Genomic DNA, 12,350 nt, shown 5'->3' on the forward strand with positions numbered 1-12,350 from the left:
TTTGGTTTATGGAAAAATTAAGTATTTTTTCTTCAGTGTAATCGAGTCCATCTTTTTTGAATGTTGGAAAAATGATTCAAACTTTAAAAAAGAATCTTGTTGCAATAACTCTTAAGAGAATTATTAGAAACATTCCTGGAAAAGTTGATGTTGCAAAAGCAGGTAAAGGTGAAATGTCTATTTTTTTGTAAGAACAAAATCTTGGAATTGGTTATAGATATATTTTTTGCATAATTTACGATTTTGGTCATTTCTAAAGATTCTCTGAAGAAATGGAATGCGTCGAATTATAAAATAATAAGTTTAAAATCAATCAGTCTGACCTATTTTCTTCTGGAATCCCAAATAACCATAAGCACTAATAACAATCCCACAAATCACAGGCTTTATAATAGCACTACAAATTCTGACAAGCCTAATACCGTGCACTCCCGCTAATTTGAACCGAACCTCATGCAAACCATCGGGGTTTATTTTTAGTTTGAACATGTAGTCACCCTTGGAAAATCATGGATGAGAACAGTTTTCCCGGGAAGAGCAACGATGGACGGTGTGCAAAACTGCGTGAAGATCTCGGGCGAACACTCCAGTTCGTTCGAGTCACGGCGGGGACTACGACAGGGCGACGGACTTTCGTGCCTGTTGTTCAATATTGCGCTTGAAGGTGTCATGCGGAGAGCCGAACTTAACAGTCGATTTTCACGATTTTCACGTGATCCGGACAATTTGTTTGCTTCGCGAACGACATGGATATTATTGGGAGAATATTTGAAACGGTGGCAGATTTGTTCACCCGCCTAAAACAGGTGCACCAGGACCTGGAGAGCGTGGGTCACAGTCGAGGATTGAGAGAAGCAGCCATGAACCGAGTGAATTGGCGAAATATTGTTGGCGTGGCTTTATCATAATAATCGATGTAAAGCCAAATAAATAAGTAAGTATGTAGTCACCCTAGAACTGTGTTTATGGTTACCCGTTTGGCTGTTTTGTTTTGATTCTGCATTCCGTTCCACAGCGTTCCATTTCACTTTACTCCGTTCCATGAGCTAAATGACGTTTGAACCATTTTTAATCTGAACCATGTGAAAATTAGCGGGGTACAGATTAAAAAAGTGTTCAGATTAAAAGTGGTCAAACCAATAGGGGTAACAGCACTTGCACTGTATAGGAGCCCTATTACTGCATCATTAATGCTTTTAAGCTTGATACATAGAGACATCAAATACTTAAGCACTATATTGATAGTGCCATATAGGGCATGTCTCAATGCTGTCCAGTATTTTGACAGATGTACCACTTTCTTAGTGTTAACATGTTGTGGAAAAATGGAGCAAAGCATAAATATCACAATCAAGGATTTAATGTTTGGGAAAAGTAACGGTTTAAATTGGCTTCTCCACAACAATATTCACCGCCAGTGGCTGGATGAGCAAGGTAGTAGGACTTCAATAATCCAACATTACGGGTGTCGAACCAGAAGAAATTTTCATCACCTTATAACAAGGATCAAAATGTGGCAATCATCGTAATGAAGACGAAAAACGATAAAAGTAATGATTTTAACGCAGAGAAATAGGTACAGAATTCTTCCATGATTTACCTTGGCATTTGAGTTTTTCTCGGCCGAGTTGTCTGAAGCTTATTAATAAAAACTACTTTAATATGATGCATATTGTGGTGCTATTGATACCCTGCATTCCTATTTGATACTGGGAGCTGCAGGAAATCGAAGGCTGCCTACAATAATTACCAATTGGATACCAAATACTCAAGAAACGAAGTATCATCTTTGAATTGCATGAAACAGCGATTCGGAAATTAAGTGTCTGCGGATGCGGAGGATTTATAAAAAGAGCTTTAGAGAAGCACTGATTTAGTACTTTCAAACCATTACCTAGATGCGTTATCCAATATTTTGTCTATTATGGGGTAGATGAATGTAATGCATAGTGCTTAGTTTTATATATTATTTTTGGAGAATCAGGGTGCTAAAAGTGTTAAAAAGTAGATGTTTTTGCGTGAAAATTGAGGGCGAGCCGGAATAATGTCAAATCATTCTAAAATAATGTGTAATATTTCGCAATCCTAAAATTTACTGACTGAAATCAAACTGTAACTAGCATCACCAAGCTCCTTGATCATGTGAAAGCTGGGGTCTAGTGTTAATGAAATACTTAAGAGCAACTTGAACTGTGCAAGCTTTTGCTATTAGATCCAATTTTGCAAATTTACCACGATATATAGAAAACTACTTTTAATACAATAGATGATAAATTACGTGAAACCATCCTAAACATAGACACTGCAATCCAAGCCGATTGCAAAATCTCTTTACACCCATGAGGAACCGCTCTCATGCCCACAATCCCATGGACACCAATTACATTCCATCATTTCATCAGACGTAAACATTTCCCAATCTGCACATAGCGTCCCCCACGAATTAATCTATTCAGCAAAAATTTCGCTTTCGCCGGCAAGTGATCGAAATTCCGCACAGGTTTTCGCCAACGCAAGCAACCACCACCGCACAATCACATTCATAGATGGGAACGACCATCGCGTACAGAAATTCATTGAACTACTGAACTAATTTCACGCCACAAATACGTGCGTGGAAAACGGAATTTCGTACAACAACCTACAGAGCTAGAGCTAGTCTACACAAGTAAACAACAACGGCCACTGGGGATTTCCTAAATAAATTGCCGACAGTCGGCGGCTCAAGGTCGTTCACATGGAACCTCCGATTACACAAACGGACCCGAGTAGTACATGCGCTTCTTTCGCGGTAGGATGATCGGCTTCGAGCACAGCCCGGAATCGTCCAGAAAGTGTTCGTAGTTCCCATTGGTTGCATCAACCGAGGATGATTTCATCTTCTCGATTTTGGGCGTCTCGTTCAACGTCATCAGCTCTTTGAACGACAAACTGTTGTACGGGATCTTGCCGTTTTTAGGCGGAGTCGTAGCGATGGACGAGTTCTTCTGGATGATGTCCGGTGGTTGCACGATTGGCGGCATCGATTTGTATGCCTCGTCTAGGTTGTATTCCACGTTTTCCAAGTCACTTCCACTAGCCTCCGAACTGTGACCGTTGACCGAGTTGGATTCATCCGGAGTTTTATCGGTTTGCGTCTCGGATGCGTTACCGGAGTCGGCCTCGACGATGATGTCCGGTTGGTTGGATTTGCCATACTCGGCGTCCAAATTGTACCAGTCGAACTCAGCCTGTAGCGGTAGTTTGCTGTCCTCGGCTATGATTACGGGGGGCGCCGGAGACTTTTTGACCGGCGATGTTTTTGGAGATGATCCATTCTGCGAGATTGGTGTTCCGGGAGATTTCAAATTCGGTATGAATGATCCGGTTTTGCTGGGGCTGGTTATTATCAGTTGGTTCAGGCTGCCGGAAGAATTCAGATTTGTACTCAGAGGCTTTGACTGTAGGCTTGATTTGAATGCAAGGGGTTTACTGGGTTTCGGCAGTGATCCGTTGAGTTTTACACTCATGTTAAGATTCGACAAGGACCCAGAGTTCATCTTGCTAAGGAAACTCATCTTGTCTACGGATCTCAGCTTAGATTGATAACCCAATGTTGGAATGTTGCTAGCGTTTTTGAATCCCACACCCAGATCTTTGACTGGGACGTGTTTTTTCGAAGCATTTCGTATCGCTGGGGACTGCTTATTGATCTCTGCCAGAATCTCCGATAGCTGTTCTCTGAACTCGCCATCTTTCTTCGTAGGGGTTCCTTTCGTCTTCACCGGTGTTCCTTTGGTGGACTTTGTAATGTAGTTATCGTGGCTTATGAACTTAGCGGCGGGTTCCTTCTTCGGGGGTACAATTTCAGTCACGTTTGGCAACTTGGGCACGTCTGCAAAGGATTCCTCCGGATCAGTGCTCTTCTTGCTTTCAGTTTCCTCAATTTCTTCATCAACAACCGAGTAATCGTCCTCGCAGGCTTCCTTATGAATCTCCGCTACTATTTGAACACATTTGACTGAGTCCTGTATCTCACTGATTGAGCAGTAATCCGGTTCAGACTCGGCGATATCGCTGTTACCGGAAGTCGGTTTAGTTTTGATTTGAACCATTCGTTGTTTGGATATTTGCTGTAATTTCATTAGATTGGCAGGTTTGGGTGGTAAGGCCGGTGGAATTTTACGTTTCTCAGCTGCTGCTAGTTCTCTTTCACGATCTTCCGAACCAAGCTTGGATTCCATATCGACATAATAGTTGGAATACGAGTTCTGCTCCGACCCAATGGGTTCATACTCGTTGCTGTAAATGCTCTGAATTTCGTATGTAGGAGATGCCTTGTCTTCCTTACGGGATACCGGTGTCGATTGTAGACTGATCCGCGGAACCTGAACCATGCTGTTTTGAGTGGAGAAATGTACACGCTTGGATCGAACCTGAGTTGGTTCTTTTGGTGGCTCTTGTGCTTTGATGTACATATCATCGTCGTTTTCGTTGGACGCGCCCTTTTTCTCTCCAAATCCATCCATCGATTGTTGAAGAAGTATCTAAAACGAGGGTGCACCAAATTTACTTTGATCTTTAATAATGTGTTTGACAAATAACTTACCTGATTAACACATTCCAGCACAGGATTTACAGCAGCATTGCTGTACGGCTTTCCTAGAGCTGAATCCGAGTCCTCCATATCGCTGGCACTTGCATACCAATCGTCGTTGGTTTCGATAGTTTGCTTCATTTCCATTCCTTCTGTGTACTTTTGCTGATTTCTGCTGGGATGTTTCCCACTCGTTTCTTCCTCATAAATAATGTTATCGTCGTCCAGCAGCCTAGCATCGTTGTCTTCACTCGCCTTCAAGTTACTTTTAATTCCATGCATCGACTCCATCCTATTCGAGTAGGACGGTTCAACCAGGTCGTAATTATTCGCATCGTCGACCATCGCTTTATTTTCCTTATCGCTTTCGTAGTTTTCGTAGATCACAATTTTAGGCACATTCTTATTTGGTTCGATGTTTTCGTAGTTTTCGATTGCTACGGCAGCGCTACCGAGTCCCAACCCAAGCAACTTACTCCCGTTGATACTGCTGGTGGTACTTTTGAAGCTACTGTTCCGCGAAGGTCGCGAGTATCCTTGGTAGGACCGTTTGCTCGTGTACTTGCGGCTGCGTCGAGCATCCTTGAACGAATTGGCACGAACGTATAGCGACGAGTCCTGCTCCTCGCTCGACGAAGCGTACTCCACGCTGTTCAGCGAGAGATTCTCTGAAAGAGGGGAAATTGTAGACAGATTTTAATACATATTCCCCGATTTAGGACGGTAACTAGAGCGTAGATGAACCGTAGCTTATGGTTCTCATATGGATTATCTTAATACCTTGATATCTTGACGATATCTTTAGCCTTGCGGTTATTGTCACCATGCAAAAAAGTCCATGCCTTCGAAAGAGCCGTTCAACGGACTAAGTCGGATTTAATATTCTTGAAATTCACGTTCTTCGTGTACGTTTGAAACTCGTCATCACTCGGTGAGTAGTAGACTCAGATGTAGCATTCCTGACTTATGCCGATCCGGCTCTGAGCACAACCCCCATGAAGGATTGTGTCAACCCTAGCATGGTCACCCTGCTTGCATAGACAACTATGGGATCACGAGACGAGACCCATGATCCAATCTAATGGAGCATATAATCGCTTTGGATGGTGAATCTAGTGGAGGAAACGAAGATGCGATAGTATTCGCAAGGAGCGCAAAGATGCAGAGATCGCCAGTGATATCACAGACGGTAGCAACCAGTACTAGCAGATGCAGCACACCGAGTGAGCCACCGGGAAACCATCGGGATGCAGGCTTCCTGAGAGTAGTGTTCACACCAAAGTTCGTCAAGACAATGTCCACCTCAGGATCAAGCAGCTGGTCACGAGCATCAAGTCCATCGTTACAACCGCAGATCGCAGACTGAAGGAATTAGAGCGGAAAAATCCGAAAAGGCATCGATTCCGATGAATGCAACAGTTCTCAGGCACGCCTAGGAGCATCTCCATCCATCTGCTCGGAGAAAAGAACGAGGGATACACCAGGAGAACAGCAAGATCTCAAAAGCAGAGAATTGGCAATGAGTGCGTCAACGAGCAGAATAACGGCAGTATTCAGCGCACCGTGAAAGGCGCCGTGAAAAGGTCACGTTGGCAGGGACTGTCTGAAGACACCACCTAGGTGCATGCTGTGTAAAGCGGAGGATGGTAACGCCCATTCTACGGGTGGCTACAAATGTCCCAAATATCAGAACTCAAAAGCAGGGCAGTAATAATAATGAAGATATCGCTGGTGAACCTGAGGTGCAGCTGTTATGTCCCCCAAGCTGGACACTGGAGCAGTACACCCAGATGTTGGATGTGCTATCCGACAAGCTGATCGGTCAAACGGCGGTAATCATCGGAGGAGACTTCAATGCTTGGATTGGGGTAGCGGACTGACCAACGCGAGAGGATATAGTTTACTGGAAGGCTGTAAGGCTGTGCAACGACGGTTTCGCTAGGACGGTAGGAAATTCATCATCGATATGACCTTTTGCAGCCCGTCGCTGATCATCAATATGAACTGGAGAGTTAGCGAATAATATACCTACAGTGACCATCAAGCGATCCACTACTGCGTTGGCCAAAGAAGTTGTGCAGTATGGCAGAGAAGGAATGGAGAACGTAAGTTGAAGATGAAGCATTTTGACAAGGATCATTTTGTCAAAGCACTCCGAGCAGTAAGCGTCGCTCCAAATATGGATGCAGGAGAGCCGCCAGAAGCGTTGGCGAGAGCGTGTGAAGCAAATATGCCGAGAAAATTGGAGCCAATCAGGCAGCATCCATTTATTACGTAACGCTCAAATTGGATATTTTTGACCACTTCCCCCCCTCCGTAACGCTTTTTGTATGATTTTTTTTTAATTTTTGTATGAGCCGTAACGCTTAAGGGGAATGGAAGAGTAGGGCGATTCAAATTTTAAAAATGTTTGAAAATCCAATCTCCCATTTGCTCCTTACCATCCTTACCATAAAAATAGCGTTCTGTGAAATTTTCAGCTTTCTAGGTGGTGATTTAAAGGTGGCCCAAAGACAATGTAGGTTTATATGGAAATTACTATGGAGAAATTTAAAGAAATGTTCCAAACACGCTAGTACTGTAATGTAAGTAGAAATGTATCATCCCATACTGAAAACTCATTATTCAAACCTTAATGAAGGAAGTGGCGGAAGAAACAAATCCCTTTTAGGCTAATTTTGTTTGCGATTTTTGTACATGTTTGCAGGGCTATAATCCCATATTTAGCTAAATAATATCAAACAAGCTCATGAATATCTCTTCTGCTATCCGTCGGGCTGAATTTCTCTCTTCAGCAAATTTCTTTATTATGGTTTGAAGAATGAGTTTTCACTATGGGATAATAAGTTTGTACTTACATTACAGTACTAAAGTATTTGGAACATATCTCAAAATTTCTCCATAGTAATTTCCATATAAACCTAAATTGTTTTTGGGCCACCTTTAAATCACCACCTAAAAAGCTGAAAATTTCACAGAACACTATTTTTATGGTAAGGATGGTAAGGAACATATGGGAGATGGAATTTTCAAACATTTTTGAATTTTGAATCGCCCTAATGGAAGAGCGTACCGGCTGGACAGTGCCGCGTTCAAACGGGAGATAGCGACGAATAAATCGAATTGCCACAAGGAGTTGTGCCGGGAAGCTGACGAAAATCCCTGGGGCAACGCCTATCGAGTAGAGATGGCGAAGATCAATGTCCCAGTAACTCCAGCAGAAGTTTGCTCCGACAAACTGATGTTGATAGTGGACGGTATATTTCCTACGCATACCGTTTACACCGTACGCTGACGTAGATCAAGAAAATGCCGATATCCAAATTTCTAATGCCGAGCTAATAATGGTTGCGAAAAGATTGAAGCTGAACAATGCTCCAGGTCGAGATGGTATCCTTAACGTAGCGCTAAGGGCAGCAATCTTTCAGAGGTGTCTAGCGGAAGGCTGCTTCCCAGACAGATGAAAGGTACAGAAGCTGGTATTGCTACCAAAACCGGCCGATATACTTGCTGGATACTCTTGGTAAACGTCTGGAGAAGGTCATTTTCGACAGGCTGACGATCTACAGAGAAGACGAGAATGGATTGTCGAACAGGCTGTTCGTATTTCTTAAAAAGGCTTTGACGGTGGATGCTACTCGGGCAGTCTTCGCGTTCGCGGAGAAAGCGTCCAAGCAGAAAAAGAGAGGCAATCGATACTGCGCAGTGGAAACGATAGACGTTAAGAACGCGTTCAACAGTGCCAGTTGGGAGGCTATCGCCGCTGTGCTACACAGAATGCGGGTCCCCAAATATCTGTGTTAGGTTCTATAAAACTGCTTTCAGAACCGGGTACTGGTTTACGACGAAAATAAAGGACGGATGTCAACCAAAGTAACGGCGGGAGTTACACAGGGATCCATACTTGGTCCAACACTGAGGAATATGATGTACGATTGAGTGCTAACCTTGACACTGCCGAATGGAGTCGAGATCATCGGGTACGCAAATGATGTCGTTCTTACGATAACTGCGGAGGAGATGGAGATGCTGACGGTGGAATCGCTAGACACCATTATTGAATCGTGGATGACTGGAGTCAAGCTGCAGTTGACTTCAACAGCCACGTAGACTATGCCTGTGAAAAGGCGGCAAAAGCCGTTAACACTGTAGCTAGGATCATGCCCAACATTGAAGGACCAAGAAGCAGTACGAGGCGTCTTTTGACACCCGTATTATCGTCCATACTGAGATACGAAGTCCCGGCTTGGGCTGCAGCGTTTACAACCGAACGCAATCGAGAAAAGCTCTCAGGTTCCGGCTCATGGCTGGCAAGTGCCTAGAGCACTATATCGTCGGAGGCAGTTTGCGTTATTGCCGGAATGATCTCCATCTCCATCACTCTCCCTAAGGATATTGCATGCTACCAGCAAAGGGACACTAGGAATGTGAGGAATACCATTAGATTGGATACAATGGCCAAGTGGTAGCAGTAGTGCAATAACTCGGTGCATCAATTTCGATGATCAATTCAACGGATATCTCAAAACCCCAATGAGCTGGAAGGTTGGTGTCTTTAGTAAAGTTTTGCAGCATATCAAAGGCTACCTGATAATTTATCTTCTGTATAATAAAAAATGGAATGGTGTTTGTAGGTTACAAAATGGCTAATGGCTAATCTTCCATGATTGTTATCGTGAAGTGTTCCGATGTGTTTCTGAGTACAGAAATTAGTAGATAGTCACTGGGAAAGTAGAACAAGCAGGACGACACTAAATTGTCAATTTGTATGTAATCATAATGCTGCCTACTATGTGGCAATACAATGCTTGCCGGGATAACTAGTAACAAATATAAATGGGAGTTTATCCGCTAGACGGCGCTAACAACAAATTGTCCACATCTCGAGAATTCCGGAAATACTTGGACCATATTCTCAGATTTTCAGATCCATAAAACACAAGAGTTTTCGGGAAGTTTTGAAAAATTCAACAAAATCCATTCAGAATCAAAAAAGTGATGAACATTTCAGTATTTTTCAGCATGTGAAAACTGTGTTAGCTGGATGAGGATTAATTTCTCATAAGAACACTTTGAGTTGAGAAGCATGCTCTGTCCCAGTTGGGACGTAACGCCGAAAAGATGAATACATTGACCCGGTAGCGCTGAGTAGTGATAAATTTTAAAATCTACTGGTTAAAACATAGAAGCCCTTGGTCTAATGAACAATTTTGCCGAAAACGACATCTTTCTAGGTAGTCATGAGCCTGAAAGATAAGCAAATCAAGAACTGCATTATTTACGCAACGCTTTCTCCGTCTGATGATGTCTGATACTCTCAAGAAGTCTTCTACGAAATTGCAAAAAATGTTGTACATAACTCGTTGCAGAAGTCGACTTTTACAGCACTCGTCGTAATTATTATTACATTTACGACTATTGCTGTAAAAATCATCATTCTTCAACTTGTTCCGTGAACTACTATTGTGGATGAATCAAAGCAAGCTACGGATTAAGCGAACCTGCTTTATTTACATGAAAAATCAAAAATTTTCGTTGTTGGTTTTCATGATAGGGAAATGGAAAATATTAGCTAGTGTTCTATATAATTCCAACCGTTTGCTATTTTAGAATGAAGAACGATCAACGGTGGCAGAATGTTCAAAACCAAAACTAGATGTAAGATTTCTAATATCACGAGAACTGAGAATAAGCAAGTCAACGGAACACAGAGCGGAGGAAAGTATGAATTTGCTTTACGGCTTGGCGAGCAAAGCCTACTACTATTACCATTCCCAGCACTGGTTTCAACGACTACCAACGTACCAAAGGTCTACATGCGCAAATCGTTCCAGGTGCCTAACATAAAGTGAAAAAAAATGTTATTTCTGAGAATAATTGATAAATATTGAAAATTCGATTTCCCTACTGAGCGATTTCTTACAGCAAAATTGTGAAAAATTTTGACAGACCAATCAATAATTCTAGATCATATAGGGTATCCGTCCTATTATGGAGGACTTAAGCACGGTGTTCAAATTTAAATTGTATTTCAGTGGCCAAAACCTAAATATGATAGTATTTTGCAACGTGAAGTGTTAAAACTATCCTTTATCTGGAGTACAGTGAAGTAAAAAAGTAAATTTTGGAATCAAACATACATTTTTTAACATAAATCTGAAGCTCTTCCTCTGTCCTATTATTGCGGTATTTCGTCCTATTATTGCGGTAGTGCCGTCCTATTATTGCGGTATACCAAAAATCATAGATTTTATTACATTCAGTATACATTCAATGCCACACAATGTTCTAGCATTGAAAATATACTCCCTCTATGCTAATGACATTGCACGGTACTGTCATTTTGTGTGACTTTGGACATACTATAAAAAAACTAATTCATTACTTTATGTCACGATTCGAAAACAAATCAACAGAATCGAATGATTTTCTGCCCGGTTTCGTCTCGTTTTTCATCGTTGCTGGACAATGTTATTTACATTAGACAAGGTTCTTCCATCTGAGACCACTAGTCGCAATATAAGAAATTATTTTTTTGACTTAAGTATAGCCACAACTTTAATGCTTTCAAACATATTTTCACTAGTTTTCACAAATCCAATGCAATTTTGAAAGATTGGTTCCTTGCGATCATCTTGTATCTTGGTTTTTCAACGCATTTTTGGCATGTGTTCCGATTTTCAATCAGTTTATGTGATTTTTCGGTAAAACATTGCGTTTATTTGCAATATATTTGTAAATAAGAGCAACTACAGGGTAAAGATAAACATAAATCTTTTGTTGAACTAAATTAGTGTATGAATGACACAAAATTATGTCACAAAATAGTATCCTTATAATATAATTAATGTTTCCAGCAATTACATTCAAAATGACTATTGAAATATCGAATTTTTGAATGTGATTTACAGATACCGCAATAATAGGCAGGAAGCTATTTTCATTGTCCTATTATTGCGGTATATGCTTTTTCTCAAAAATATAGAACTTTTATTCAAAATTGAATATCTATCATGTAACTACATCCATATTGAACTGATATACCCGCAGCATATAATTGGTTTGGTTCTAAACTTAAAAAATCACGCTTATGAAAACCCGTCCGTAGATAGAAGGACTGGTTAAAAATATAGGCTTTTCTTGACGCATCATTTAAAACTGATCTTCCAACGATCAAAATCGTTTATTTTCAAAGAATTTATCTAGTACGACTTGGGAATATTATAAACTTTCATCATCACCAATAATATCCATAGTAAATAGAGTTTTCGATTGTCAATGAGCGTTTAATTCTTATACCGCAATAATAGGGAATACCGCAATAATGGGCAAATTACCCTACTGATAATATATTTTGGTTTATATAATAAAATCCTTCGTTTGAGTTACGAAATGGTTCGTTGTTTTAATAAATAACATATCATATTTTTTGAATGATTGTTTCATTGTACGAATGATTTCGTGGATGATACTCATCTGTTTAGTAATAAAAAGAAGCATTTTTTAATGATTTGTACAAAAGATGTCTGGAATTGACGGGGTTGGTGGTCTGATGGCTACCGCTTCTGCTTCATATGCAGAAGGTCATGGGTTCAATCCCAGGCCCGTCCCTTTCCTCGTACTTTGTAGTTGTATATCTCTCACTTGCTTCTATCTTCCATTCTAAATATATCACACTCAAACTATTCGTTCATAGCAAACGCTAGAACCAGAGACGGACAAGAAACCGTTTCCCTAACGCTTCCTACTTCCACGCGCACGCCTTTCTTACGCC

General features: G+C 41.2%; 1 protein-coding gene across 2 annotated transcripts in view; it reads right to left on the reverse strand.

Annotated features, from left to right (window-relative positions):
• Window positions 1–1,969: 1,969 nt before the first annotated feature.
• LOC5577431 overlaps window positions 1,970–12,350 on the reverse strand; it is a 193,494-nt gene continuing 183,113 nt past the window's right edge. For both annotated transcript variants that reach the window (XM_001663309.2, XM_021846967.1), the window contains 2 exons: window positions 4,589–5,244; window positions 1,970–4,526 (listed from right to left, as the gene is read on the reverse strand). In XM_001663309.2, coding sequence (XP_001663359.2) covers window positions 2,751–4,526; window positions 4,589–5,244 — 2,432 coding nt within the window. In that variant the 3' untranslated portion in view covers window positions 1,970–2,750. The remainder of the gene's footprint in view (window positions 4,527–4,588; window positions 5,245–12,350) is intronic.

This window comes from Aedes aegypti, chromosome 2, assembly GCF_002204515.2.
Source record: "Aedes aegypti strain LVP_AGWG chromosome 2, AaegL5.0 Primary Assembly, whole genome shotgun sequence".
NCBI lineage: Eukaryota > Metazoa > Arthropoda > Insecta > Diptera > Culicidae > Aedes > Aedes aegypti.